This window comes from Dreissena polymorpha, chromosome 4 (assembly GCF_020536995.1).
Source record: "Dreissena polymorpha isolate Duluth1 chromosome 4, UMN_Dpol_1.0, whole genome shotgun sequence".
NCBI lineage: Eukaryota > Metazoa > Mollusca > Bivalvia > Myida > Dreissenidae > Dreissena > Dreissena polymorpha.
This window is the reverse complement of record NC_068358.1, coordinates 57,896,046-57,909,661: the sequence shown is the minus strand read 5'-3', so window position 1 is coordinate 57,909,661 and position 13,616 is coordinate 57,896,046. Positions and strand designations below refer to the sequence as shown.

The window sequence follows — 13,616 nt, the reverse complement described above, 5'->3', positions numbered from 1 at the left end:
ACTGTCTTTCCAGTACATGGTTCGGACGTTTGTGTGTGGTGGTCCTTTTTGAGATGATGGTCTTCGGCTAGATGGCTTCTAGTTGACTCTGGCGTCATACACCCACCAGCTAGAGGTCCATCTTCTCCCAGGTCCGTAATGTCTGTTGTTATGCTGTTTGGTGTTTCTGTAACAATAAGGTTTTGACAGGTACAGTAGCTGGCCCGAGTCCCAACCCTCTTTCTTTTTCAGTCGGCTTAGGTAATTCTCAAACATTAACTTATTAAATTCAACCTTAGTACCAGTACTTGACCCGAAATTAATGACTACATGTCATAATAGCTTAAGTACAATGTAATTGTGCTATTTACCTGTGCTTCAAACACATGTGATCACATCTTAAAGCTTAAAAACGCTTATCCAAGAAACGTGTCTACATTAGTCAAAACTTATCAAGTCACCATCGTCAAAACTAGTTGCTTTGTTTTTTAAATATCAGGAATACTTTTGTTTGGTTACTGAATTATTTCTTTGAAACACAAAATTAATACCCGCCGGATGATGAAGTTAACATCGTGTTTTGTATGGTGATAACGGTGATAACAGGATAATAATATGATGACGGTTAAGATGATTATTATGAGAAAATCTTTATGAGGAAGACAATGAGGATAATAGCCTTGATGGTATTATGGTTTAGGTGTTGTAATTGATGATGATTTAGAGGTTAATACCTCGTTGCTTGAGGGCCAGAAGTGATAATCGGCCGGCAGAGTGAATACTCGCCCTGAAGGCCCGAGAAAATTCGGGTCGGGTCGGGTCAGATAATACATAAGTTAATTAAAATAAAACTACATTAATTGGCATAGCATGTTTTAGCGTTCTTATATATTCAACTGTTTGTCAAGTATATTGTTTAGATTATTATACTTTTTATTGTTTTGATTTATTTAATTATGAATGAAATACTGAACTTAATATATAACTATTTATTAGGTTTACACAACGTTATTGCAAATGTTTGTATTACTTGGAATAGCGATCAAAAGTGCATAGGAAAACATGTCAAGCAAAAATAAAGCTTGTCTTACTTGGAGGAGAGGTGTCAAAATAACTTTCACTGTTGTCTCTAACTGCCTTTTTATAACTTTCACTGTTGTCTCTAACTGCCTTTTCTAATTTGAAGTCGATGTATGTTATAATGCAAGCTTGGTTTTTTTTAACGTCGCCATTCTGTGATGTGAATAACAAATTAAACTCGACGTTAATGCTTTTGGTGCGTCACTTCTATTCATTTATGACTATTTGTAATACCAACACTGCTTAAAATGATGAAGGATGTGATGTTTTCTTCACTTGTTTAAAATACATGATTTGACTTCACGTTTTACATGTAATCTTGTATTTAGTAGCTTAATTGCGACCTGAACCGGTATCGTTCGCAAAAACTTTGACCCGGATCCGCGGGTATTTTTTGACCCGCGGATTCGGGTTTTTTCGTGTACCCGTTTGAGCACTAGACAATCATATGGTCGTAGTTGGCGCCTTCAATTTCGTCATGCGATGAACGAGTGATTTCGTTGTTTACACATGCTATTCATTGATAAGACAGGCCAAACATGTCACGTAAGTTAACTAACATGAATGGCAAATTTAGTAGAGTATTGAGGTAAGAGAGCGTCATACAAGACCAAGATGTTTGGCACAGTTTTGGGGATAACATTAGATGAAGCTCTGTATCTTGGATACGGCGACTCTTGAATACCTCATTGATACACACCCCTCATTGATACACACCTGCGTTAAGTTATCAGCCCCATTGGCCTTTCGTACCTCATACGACTTTTTAAGTTGTTTTTTTTAATTTATGTTATCAAATAAAAAAATGTATTCGTCAACACATTTAACAGCGCTTTACAAAAAAACACACAATAACATGTTTATAAATATAGGTATTGTTATACACGAAATATGGTTAAAGCTTTTGTATTTCTTGCCAAAAAAACTATGGAACTGGCCCTTTAATATCTACTTACGTTGACGCACACCCTTTCCGCGCGCTGAGACAAAACAGTTACATACATATAATAAACAAGCAAAACATGAAGGTCGAAACGGAAATGAGAAACCAGTGCTGGGAGACTCTCGCCTGTCAAGTGCGTTTTCAGATACTAGTACATAGTTATAAGCATCGCCCCAGCAGAGCCAGAAGGGCTTACACCGTATGCCTCTTTTGCTTATTTGAGGATGGTATCTCGTGACTTGTAACATATTCATTGGTATGAATTAGTAAGATGTGTACCCTTCGAAAGCTCTGAATAATGTCTGCAACTTCACATTACAATCAACACTTGTTTATCAGGTGTAAGTGTTCCAGAACATTCCGTGTCTTCTCTCAACAGTCTGTATTGTAACCATTCTATTTTGCACAGGTCGATGTCCCTGCTCATTAGCTTCATGATGTCCAGATAAGAACGACAAAAACTCAAGCTTTTGTTTGTACGCGGGTGACACAAGTTATCTTAAACACATTTGCAGTGGCTAGGCAATACAATTGTCTAGTTGTTGATCCGGTCATAAAGTCAAGATCAAAATATTAATTTTGCTTGTCAAAAATACAATAATGTGTGTGTGTCCTCTCCATTTTTGTTATAATAATGAAATTGTATTGAGAATGTCTGAATGTGCTACGTCGGTACTAAGTGTAAAGTTGGACCAGCGGTACTTAAGTCATTCTTTCTATGGTAACACGTTCATGTGTACAAGAAAACAGCTAACTACAAAAGTGTATGACTATATTGCACAATTCAATGCAAGCATGTATCTTGTAACCCATTGTCGATAGATACAAAACCAGTTCATTTTGTTAGTTTCGACCGTCTTAGATATGTTCGTATTCAACGGAAAACATATTTTAATCTCGCTGAACCCAGCTCTGATACAGCTAGCTTGCAAACGACGTCATCAGACAGCTTGGACATGCTTTTGTTGAAGTAAGACATTGTGACAGTAAAATACTTATTACCGCTTTGACGATTCGCGCAAATGGCCAATATTTGCAGAAAACACGCATAATAATCAGTAAATTTATGTTTTATTTGAACATAAAATGTAAGCGTTTCAATAGCAAAAAGTACATACACAATCACAGAATGAGTAACGAAACAGTTGAGCAAATAAAAATGTGTGTTCTTTTTTTTTTTTTAAGTCACTATTAATCCTTTTCTCCCATCGTTTTAGCTGGTATACACTGGGAGAAGAAAACAATTATTCCAATATGCGTTAGTATGTTCCTTCTGTTGCAATGACCATACGACATTAATATCGAAGCAATTAGACTAGATTAAAAACTGGATCATCTAGGGATCGAGTCGACTTTCCTCTAACTTTCTTCTAAAGTAGCTTATCCGTTTGGTTGAACCCAATGAAGTTGTCATGTAAATTGATGTAATCAACTTATATTTGGAAGAAAAACGCTCTTTCATTAAACATGTATCAGCAATAATCAACCAAGAGTAAGAATAAAGGACTGTTTGCATTTTTATATGATTTGTAAAATTGAAACATTAACTTGTACTATTTTATTTGAATAAAGACAGACATACACAACCAAGTTTGTAATTTTATCTCATATAAACTTATTGCTGCTTCGTCTTGAATTGCACGACGATGATCTAAATGTTTAACTATAATTATAATGCTTTGTCTCTTAAGCATTTTTTTTCAAAGACGAGATAAAGTTAAAACTAGTTTGGGCGAAGATGGTATCAAGGAGGGTGGTCCCGGTATCAAGTCCGTAGTTTGTCTCACGCCAGGAGCACAAAGTAATTAGTTTGCAAACTTTCAGACATGTTTTTATAACACGGTTATGCCAATCTTCGCAGTTAGCAAGTTTCATTGATCGCCTAATAAGGGTTTTCTCTTCGACCGTTACCCTTCATTTTAATGCATTGTTTACCATTTATAGTTTTCACTTTTTTAACATAGTTATGACACCGGACATACAATGGCTACACAAATATATAGCTACACCACTGATGGAACGTTTGTTTCGTATTCTGACCGTTCTTCTTATTAAAGCTGAAAGTCTAAAATTCTCGTCACACACGTGCAATTGCTCGGCGATCTGCGTATTTTCAATGCAATTCAGTGCAACAGACTTTTGTTTTTTAACGCCGGACACGTTGCTGGTCTGTGGATACTTCCGGAAACCGAATCTTTCCGAGCACCGGTTGTTTCCCGAAAGACATTCTCGACGCCCAGCAAACAGCGCATGCCAAGGAAAGCAAAAATCAGGGCTTCCTTGAAATTAATGGTTTCCTCGTCTACTTCCTGAACAACAAGTCCTTGCACTTCAATAAGTTGTCGTATGTTCTCCATAAGGAACTTGTTTAAAGCGCCCCCTCCCGTTATAAGCACCGTTGGTGCGTTGCCAAGCAACGTGGTTGCTAGGGAGTTTTTCGCCTCCAGGCACGCGTTCGCTGCCATGGAAGCTACGTGCTCCGTGCACGTGCGCAGGAGATCGACGACAATGTACTTGTCAGTCTAGAACAAAGAAACACATTTTGAATTGTTAAATTCAGATTTGACCGTATTGGACTTATCAACGTTCATATAGTCATGTTTTTTTAATATTTTAAATACTATTCATAAAATAAATTACCACATGTATAACTAGTGCTATTTGATAATCTCTTCATGCCATAGAACGACTAATCTAACCGATACGTTCCTATATTTAACTACTAGTATTTAGCATCGTCTAAAATTGGGTCGCTTTCAAGCTACATAGAATTAAAAGTTAAACAGCCTACAGCATTGGAACATGCTATGCACGTGCATTCCGAAGCACTTCACGTATAGTGCATGTTTTCGTTACGGGTTAACGTCCATAAAGCCCAACACCAAGGGATGAAACTAGGATCATAACATCATATTCGCATGCACACCTCATATGAGACGGAAATAATAATGTTACTGACAATCTATCGAGAGCATATAGTTAGTCATTTTCTTATGATGGCTGTTTTCTACCACATCGTTCTGGGGTGTTGGAAAGTTTGTAGAATTTCGCCAATACGACAACATAAAAGAACGACAAATACACCCACCAGAACGACGAAAGGTTAATCGTCAATAATGATACGTGTCGCTCTTTTTGTTGGTCTGGTGTGTATATTGTTCATTCTCGTTTAAATATTTGTCGTTTTGGCGTGTTGGCGGCCATCAAACCCAACAACAAGCTGAAATGACTGGGCGGAAAACCGGCCACCATAACTGTTGCTGTTTGACAAGGTCGCAGTGGCGGCCGGGTAATGGATGTGGTGTCCACCTAGCGTTCGGGAGGTCACGGGTTCGATCTACAGTGTTTGCGCGTTCCCCAAAGACACCAAGTACTGGTTCTACTCAGTTCTCCTTGTACTTTCAAAGTGCGATGATGCTCCAGAGGAGCCCTGCACACAATGTGAAGAAAAAAGACTTACATCTAGTATAGGCATAATGTTCGAGTCGATATAATCTGTCCAGAGTGATTTCGGCGCTGCATCCTGGTAGTAGGCGATGTTTTTCAGCTTCACAAGCACTTCCGGGATTACGTTGCCATTTCTAGCCAGCTCCCCGTCTTTATCGAACGCCATACCAGCGTTTGCTTTTGACGCCAAATAGTTAAGCATAATGTTACACGCACAGATGTCATACCCCACCAGGCCTCTCACCCCGATATTTGCGATCCCACCCAAATTGACACAAATATCGCTGTTTCTAAAAAGGAATTTTTCTCCACATGGGACTAGCGGCGCTCCCTGGCCACCAAGACAGACGTCCTTAGACCGGAAGCTGGTTACGAACGGGACTTTTAGCACCGTCGCCGTCACTTCGCCGTCACCCAGTTGAAAGGCGACGCCATCGTGTGGACTGTGAAACAAACTATGTCCATGGGAGGCGACAAATTGGACCTTATGATCAAGCCTGTGTTTGGTGATAAATCGCGCCACGCTGTGGCCGACGAAAAGCCCGTAATCGACGTTTAGTTTGACGAAATGCGCGGCCGACAGCATCGCGGCGTTACGTAAGCGCTCCGTCCACTGTTCGTCGTATGAGATGGTTTCCGCATTGAGAATCCTGTATCCCCAGAGGTCCGAACAAATGTCACCCGTAAATTCAACGCAGCACACGTCTAGGCCGTCAAGTGACGAGCCCGACATACATCCGATTCCTACGAAAGACGACATTGTTTATTCAGCACGCATCGTAAGCCGTTATCCCACATCCTTTAAAAAATCAAATTTCATATACTATTTTAGTCACGCAAAACTCCTTGTCGAACAAAACTTGTTCTGACTGGTGTCTTGAATCCTTGCCTATCCGCTAGGTCAGATAAAGTTTACCTTGAAGTACGCTGCGTTCATACTATGTGCTCAAGGCGGTATACGTTCTGCAGAAAGCGATGTATGAAATATAAAATGTCGCTTTACAAGTGAACATTAATCATGTGCATTGGAACAAGTGAGTTTAAAGCCTAAAAAATAACTTCATCTGTTAAAGGGGCCGTCCAACAGATTTTCGCATGTATTTAAGATTTTCATTAAATGCATTATATTGATAAATTTAAACGTTTGAACTAAAGATCTCCAGTAAAAAACAAGAATACAAATTAACCCTCAACAGGGCTCGAACCACTGACCATTGGAGCAAAAAGTCTCCGCCTAGACCACTCGACCATCCATGCTCATGCTCAGAGCGGATGTATTTTTTTACCTATATAAGCAATCCTCGTAGTATCCCAAAATAAAACGACAACAGAACTTTCCAAATTATTTAATCGCTTCGCGTCGCACGACGCTTTATAATTTTCAGGTTTTCAAATCATCAAAAGATGCATATAATATATACTTAAGAGCATGGTAAATGGTCAGTATTACTATTTCCTCAAAAAGATCATAACTACAACGAACATTTGCGAATCTGAAACGACTTTTTTTTAAATTTTTGTCAATTTACCAAAACGTGAAATCTGTTTGACGGCCCCTTTAATGTATGCAAATAAAATCACAGAGATAGCTGTATTCATAAATCTGTACATGTCGCCTTCTCGTTCGTTTAAGGTAGAGGTAGAGATACGGGCAAATATGGGTTGTGTTATACATGTACTTGTTCAGTTGAAATAGAACTCTCCTTGTCAAAATGAATATTTTCATTTATCTATAATACGTTCATATTTGTTCATATTTGTACTCATCATTTATTACTGGAAACCACAAAATAACTCTTAATTCAATGTTCTTCGCATGCATATATTTCGGAAATAACCATATATTTAGAACACACGCATAATTTATAAGATATGTGTGGGTTAAATAAATATAAAAGTAATCAGGATCCACATTAACCAACCCATTCTTAGACTTAAGAATTAAGAATAGACTTGGAAAAAGAAATATACAATCAGCGTTGGAATATATGTCGTCTACCAGTAGTAATTATGCCATTTAGAAAATGTTCTACATGAAGAATTAAGTGATAGAGTATGTTTGTGGCATGTTTGACTCAAAATTAAAGAAAGTTTTGATAATTTCAATTAAAAACATTCTTTATTCCGTGACTTGAGTCTTAGAATTGTTTGGTGAATGCGGGCCCAGGAAATGTTTCATCAGCATTTTCCTGGACGGATCTCTGACACAATATAGCATATACATGTAATAAGTTCCATTTTACATGACATTTCCTCTTAATACGATATTCGTGTCTTAATTTTAAATTGACGTTTAATGTCGTTTGGAGTAAATAGATATGTTAGTTCCTACTAACCCGACCACCCAAACGTTTTAATGCCTCAATATGTTTGCGATCCTACCGAAACTGACACTGTTATCGTTGTTTCTGAAGAGGAATCCTTCTCCACATCGGATGAGCGGCGCTCCCTGGCCATCGAAGTAGCCGTTCTTAGACAGGAAGCCGGTTGTGAGCGGGACTTAAGCAGCGTCACCGTAACTCCGCCGTCACCTGATGGAAAGGCGACGCCCTCTTTGGGGACTGTGAATCGAAATGTATCCATAGCAGTCGACACATAGGACCTTATGATCTAGCCGGTGTTGAATGATAAATCGGTTTTGGTTTTCCTTGTTGAGTTTTAGATAATTTTTCTAAATTCACTAAAATAACTATTTAGAAAGTAATCATGTTTTGATACAATTGATCAAATTCAATAAATTTCATTAAAAAACAACAACAAATGTACACTACCGGCGTTCTGCGCTTTATTTTCATTTATTATACTTTTGTAAATAAATACAGTTCAATTAGCCATTACGTTACTGCGTACATCTGTTTAAAGTTGAACGTGACACGTATAAGATTCTGAAATACCCTTAGGCTTGGACAAACAAGGATGCAGAATATCAATAAAAATAGTAAGCAAATTATTACTCTACGATCAGACATTCAACAAACATAATTTAAAATACGTGCGTGCGCATATCAATCGTGTTTCTAGCGAGCGTCGCTCTCGATTTAAAATCGTGTGTGAAAAAAATTATAGCTTAAAATATTGGCAGCATCTTTACTCTGACATAGTCTGGTTTAGAATACCTTTTTGGTGAATTTAAGTCGCATTAAGAGGTTTGAAAAAAAAATGCGTATTCACTTATTAAAAGTGGTTAAATCACACTACGACACTGAACATAAAATTAATGTACCGCAAACAGGTAAACATCAACAACTAAAATCTCAAAGCTTAATATGTTAACGTTTGTAATTCATGAGTTTGCTTGTTTCATGTTTACCTTTAAAGGCTGCCGATTTTTACATCGGTTAGTTTTTTTAAATATTAATTATCGTGCGATCTTACGTTCTAGTCATATCTATGGAATTCACTAAACTAACTCAGTTATAAATACTTACTTACTTATTCCCTTGAGCTCCTTGTGGAGCATAGGGCCTCGGCAACAGTCCTCCAGCGTACTCTGTTTTGGGCTGCTTTCTTTAGCTCTCCCCTTGACATTTTACAGTTCTTCATTTCTTCCTCACAAGATCGCCTTTATGTGGTCTTAGGGCGGCCGACTCGTCTTTTGCCCTGGGGATTCCACTGTAAGGCCTGCCGGATGATGTCTTCTGGAGGTTTTTGCAAGGTGTGACCAATCCACCTCCATTTCCGCCTTGCGATCTGTTGTCCGATGGGATCCTGGTTTGCCTGTTTCCATATGTCGGTGTTCTTGACTTTGTCTGTCCATAGATCTGACCTTTAGGATGTTTCGGAGGCACCTGTTAATGAAGACTTGAATCTTGTTAGCCAGAGTGTTGGTGACTCTCCAGGTCTCAGAGCCGTGGAGGAGGACAGACATGACATTGCAGTTAAAAATCCGGAGTTTAGTGTAGATAGAGAGGGATGCTGCTTTCCAGACTGGCCTTAGAGTGTTGAAGGTATATCTGGCTTTTCCGAGTCTAGCCTTGATGTCATTATCAGAACCGCCTGCTGCTGACACAACGCTGCCAAGGTAGGTGAAGAAGTCCACCTCCTTGAGCTCTTTGTCCCCTAGGGTAATAGGCTTCTGTTGTTTCTTGTTCTCTGTCTTTTCGAGGTAAATTTGCAGTCCGGTTTTTGCTGCTTCTCTGGCAAGGTTGTCTGTTATCTGCTGCATGTCTTCGTAGCATTGGGACATCAGGCACAAGTCATCTGCAAAGTTGAGATCTTACCGGGTCTGTGTTAGGGTCCACTGGATTCCGGTCTTACCTGTTTTGGTTGTCTCCCGCATGACCCAATCCACCACAAGCAGGAAGATCATCGGTGACAGCATGCACCCTTCGCGGACTCCTGTAGTTACCTCAAAGTCCTCTGTCAGTTTGCCATTGTGTATGACCTGGCATGTGGCACCCTCGTATAGTTGCTGAATCAGGTTGACAAATGTTGGCGGTATTCCATAGTGATGGAGAAGTCTCCAAATGGTCTCTCTGTCAACACTGTCAAAAGCTTGGCCGAAGTCACCAAAGTTTAGGTACAGCGTTGACTGCCACTCCAGGGACTGTTCAATGATGACTCTGAGCGTTGCGATCTGGTCGGTGCACGACTTGTCTTTTCTGAAGCCAGCTTGTTCTGGTCTGAGTCTTTTGTCGACTGCATCTTTAAGTGGCTCCAAGATGATGCGGGTTAGTACCTTGCTCGGCACTGACAGTAACATGATGCCTCGCCAGTTTTTGCAGAGTCCGAGGTCTCCTTTCTTTGGAAGTTTCACCAGGTGTCCTTTTATCCAATCTGCTGGAATTCTTCCTTCTGCCCAGATTTTCTGCAGTAGGGGCAGCAGCATGGTTTCCGTGATGAAAGAGTCTGTCTTTAGTGCTTCTGGTGAAATTCCATCTGGTCCGGGTGCTTTGTTGTTTTTTAGTGCCTTCAGGGCTTTCTGGATCTCAGCTTTTGTTGGAGGGTTGGTGTTGACTCTGAGTGGAGTGTCTGCAGGATGGATATCTGGTCTCTCTGAGGGTCGAGGTCGATTTAAAAGGTCCTTGAAATGTTTAGCCCATCGATGCCTCTGGTTTTCCTCCTTAGTGATAGTATGTCCCTCGCTTTCTTTGACTGGTATGTTTTGGTTGGACGTCTTGGTAGAGAGAGTTTTGGTGATCTTGTACAGAGTGCTGGGGTCTCTCTTTCCAGCTGCCTGTTCTGCTTCTGTTACAAGGGTGTCAAAGAAGACTCTCTTGTCTGTCCTGGCACTTTTCTTTATTCATGCTAGTATATTCTTCCTGGAGCACTTTCTTTTCATCTTCATTCTTGGTGTTGTTGATTTTCTGTTTGATGTCTCGCCTGTTTTGTATCAGAGTCCAGGTGTTTCCGGAGAGCCATTCTTTAAAAGTGTTGGCTCTTTTTCCCAGGACTTCTTGGCACGAGTCTTTCCATGTGTCCCTCAGGCAGCTCCAATGTTCGTCCAGTGGCATTTCGTCTGTCACCATACCTAAGGCATCAAATCTGTTTTTAAGAGAAACTGAGAAGGTATCCTTGAAGCCTGTTTCTTTGAGTCTTTGGATGTTGAATCTAGCCTGAGGTCTATCTGCTGTGTCTCTGAAGGCCCGTAGCTTGATCTTGATGACTCCCATCACTAGTTGGTGGTCTGAAGCTACGTCGGGTTCTCTTTTGGAGACTGTGTCTTGCAGGCTGCGTCTCCACTTTCTTGAGATAGTGATGTCGTCTATCTGGTGTCTTGTCTTGCCATCTGGTGATATCCCGGTTACTTTTTGGATGTCTTTGTGTTGGAACGTGCTGCCGCCAATGACCAGGTCATTGAAGGCACAAAAGTCTGTGAACAGTTCGCCATTTTCGTTCATATCTCCGATGGCCTGGGTACCCATGATCAATTCCTTACCTGTGTTATCTTTCCCTATCTTGGCGTTCATGTCACCCATCAGGAGCGTGATGTCTCTCTTGGGTAGTTCGTCTACTTCTGTTTGCAGTGCGTCGTAGAATGTTTCCTTGGTCTCTTCATCTGCATCGTTAGTGGGGGCATAGCACTGGATAATGGTCACCTTCCTCCCTTTAGAGTTGAATCTTGCTGTCATGATTCTGGAGGAAACTGGCTGCCACTCCATGAGTGCGTTAGCGGCTGCAGGGGACATCATGATGGCAACTCCTTCTGTGTGGTCATGGTTCTGTTCGGCGTGTCCCGAGTAGAGGACCTTCTCTCCAGTTGCTAATGTGGTCAGGCCGGATCGATTCCATCTACTTTTTCATATTCCTAGTACTTGGATGTTGTAGCGCTGCATCTCATTTGCTACTTGAGCTGCTTTCCCCGTTTCATTCATAGTTCTTACATACCAAGTTCCTACTTTTGTTGCTGCTTTCATCAAAAGAAGTTGTGTCGGCAGGCTGGCTTCCATAAGGCTTTCACCAGCCTGCGTCACAGGTCTCTCTGCAGAGGCATCTTCCTGAATCGAGCGCTGGTTTATATTTACTGTTGCTTCGGTTTCTGTAGCGGGGTACTTTTTTCCGGGGTGGGGTTGCTAGCCCCACGCCCAACCTTCCTCCTTTTGCAAACGGGCTTAGGACCGTCTATGGCGGAGTTTCAGTTATAAATTATGAAACACAATCTCAGGCGTGAAAGGAACGCATACAATTTGAAAAACACAAACTTCTACACTTCAACTACTACAACAACTACCACAACCGCCGCCGCCGCCACCACCACCACCGCCGCCACCAACGCCGCCACCACCACCACCACCACCGCCGCCGCCGCCGCCGCCACCACCACCACCACCACCACCACCACCACCACCACCACCAACAACACCACCACCACCACCACCACCACCACCACCACCACCACCACCTCCACCACCACCACCACCACCACCACCACCACCACCACCACCACCACCACCACCACCACCACCATCACCACCACTACTTACTACTACTACTGCTACTACTATACTACTACTACTACTACTACTTCTACTACTACTACTACTACTACTACTACTACTACTACTACTACTACTACTACTACTACTACTACTACTACTACTACTACTACACCACTAACAACATCACCACCACCACCACGACTACTAATACTGCTTCTGCTACTGTTGCTTCTGCAACGGCAAATGCTTCAAATACTGGAAAGTGGAACGATTTCCAGTTGGTTAGTTTTCCTTGTTCAATGAGATTAATGGAACATAACTGGGGTTTTAACGTTATGATTTGCAGTCAAAAATGAAATTCGGTATTGGTAATAATTAGACAAAATAACATTGTTTTGTATTCGTTCATTATCACGTGATTTGCAATGATTGCGATGGTTCAAACAGGGACATGTTCAAACTTTGTAGAGGTCCCTGGTCAAAACTAGTCGGTGAATTCTGCGCACAGTTTGACGCAACCATTGTATGTCGTTTCTCTCGAACGACAATTATGCGCGGAGATTGAATTTGACATTGTTTAACCTTCGCGCAGAGATTTGACTGGAACTAGCATAGCTGGATCAAATTGTGTGTGAGCGCAAGGAACGACAGCTCTGTGTGGAGATTGTACTTTGTTAAAAAGGACAATTCGTATACTGTGTCCTCGTTTGCGATTATTATAACACTTATTTTCATTTTAAACCGAAAGTTCCACAGCGCCGTCTACTTCCTGTAACCATCGAAACATTTTCTTTCACCAGAATATTCAGCTGTTATGTGAATTAAACCGTCTTTGAAAGGTAATGCTATATGCATATAAGTTAGCGTTATATGATAATATTTGAAACGTGATTCACATATAGATATTCAATTAACAGACTGCTTGTAAATGCACATTCATCATTTCAAATGTTGTGTTTCGTTTTTCACTGGATCTTTGCCCGATCTTAAAGTGTGATGTTTTGAAACGCGTTGATCAGATATAATTCCAAGTTTTATCAATGTTTATGTTAAATGTAGATATGTTAATAAGCTGACAATCAGTCATGTGTTTGATATCATCACTCAGAGACACATTGTTCTAGTTGCAATAATTCAACTCTCAGCTTTAAAACCCAAAGGGTTGGGCCATCCTTAAAATATTGTTTGTTTGGCATAACCCGACCCAGGTAAATTTGGGTGGGTAGGTAGGTAGGATTTTATTTTTTTTAGCAATTTTTTTTCTGACATTGAACTCCGACATATACCAA

At 40.6% G+C, this 13,616-nt stretch overlaps 2 protein-coding genes across 5 annotated transcripts in view; one reads left to right on the top strand and one right to left on the bottom strand.

The window, feature by feature from the left end:
* Positions 1–3,430: 3,430 nt before the first annotated feature.
* Positions 3,431–6,490, bottom strand: LOC127879608 (anhydro-N-acetylmuramic acid kinase-like). Its single transcript, XM_052426562.1, has 2 exons — positions 5,463–6,490; positions 3,431–4,524 (listed from the first exon to the last, which is right to left on the bottom strand). Exons 1-2 carry the CDS (start codon positions 6,207–6,209, stop codon positions 4,126–4,128), a joined length of 1,146 nt encoding a protein of 381 aa, XP_052282522.1. The 5' UTR covers positions 6,210–6,490; the 3' UTR covers positions 3,431–4,125.
* Positions 6,491–13,069: 6,579 nt separating this feature from the next.
* The window catches only part of LOC127879609 (probable protein phosphatase 2C T23F11.1), a 32,183-nt gene continuing 31,636 nt past the window's right edge, over positions 13,070–13,616 (top strand). For 3 of the 4 annotated variants that reach the window (XR_008049169.1, XM_052426565.1, XM_052426563.1), the window contains exon 1: positions 13,070–13,166. The gene's annotated coding sequence lies outside the window, so the exon portion shown is untranslated. The remainder of the gene's footprint in view (positions 13,167–13,616) is intronic. The other variant, XM_052426564.1, reaches the window with a different exon arrangement.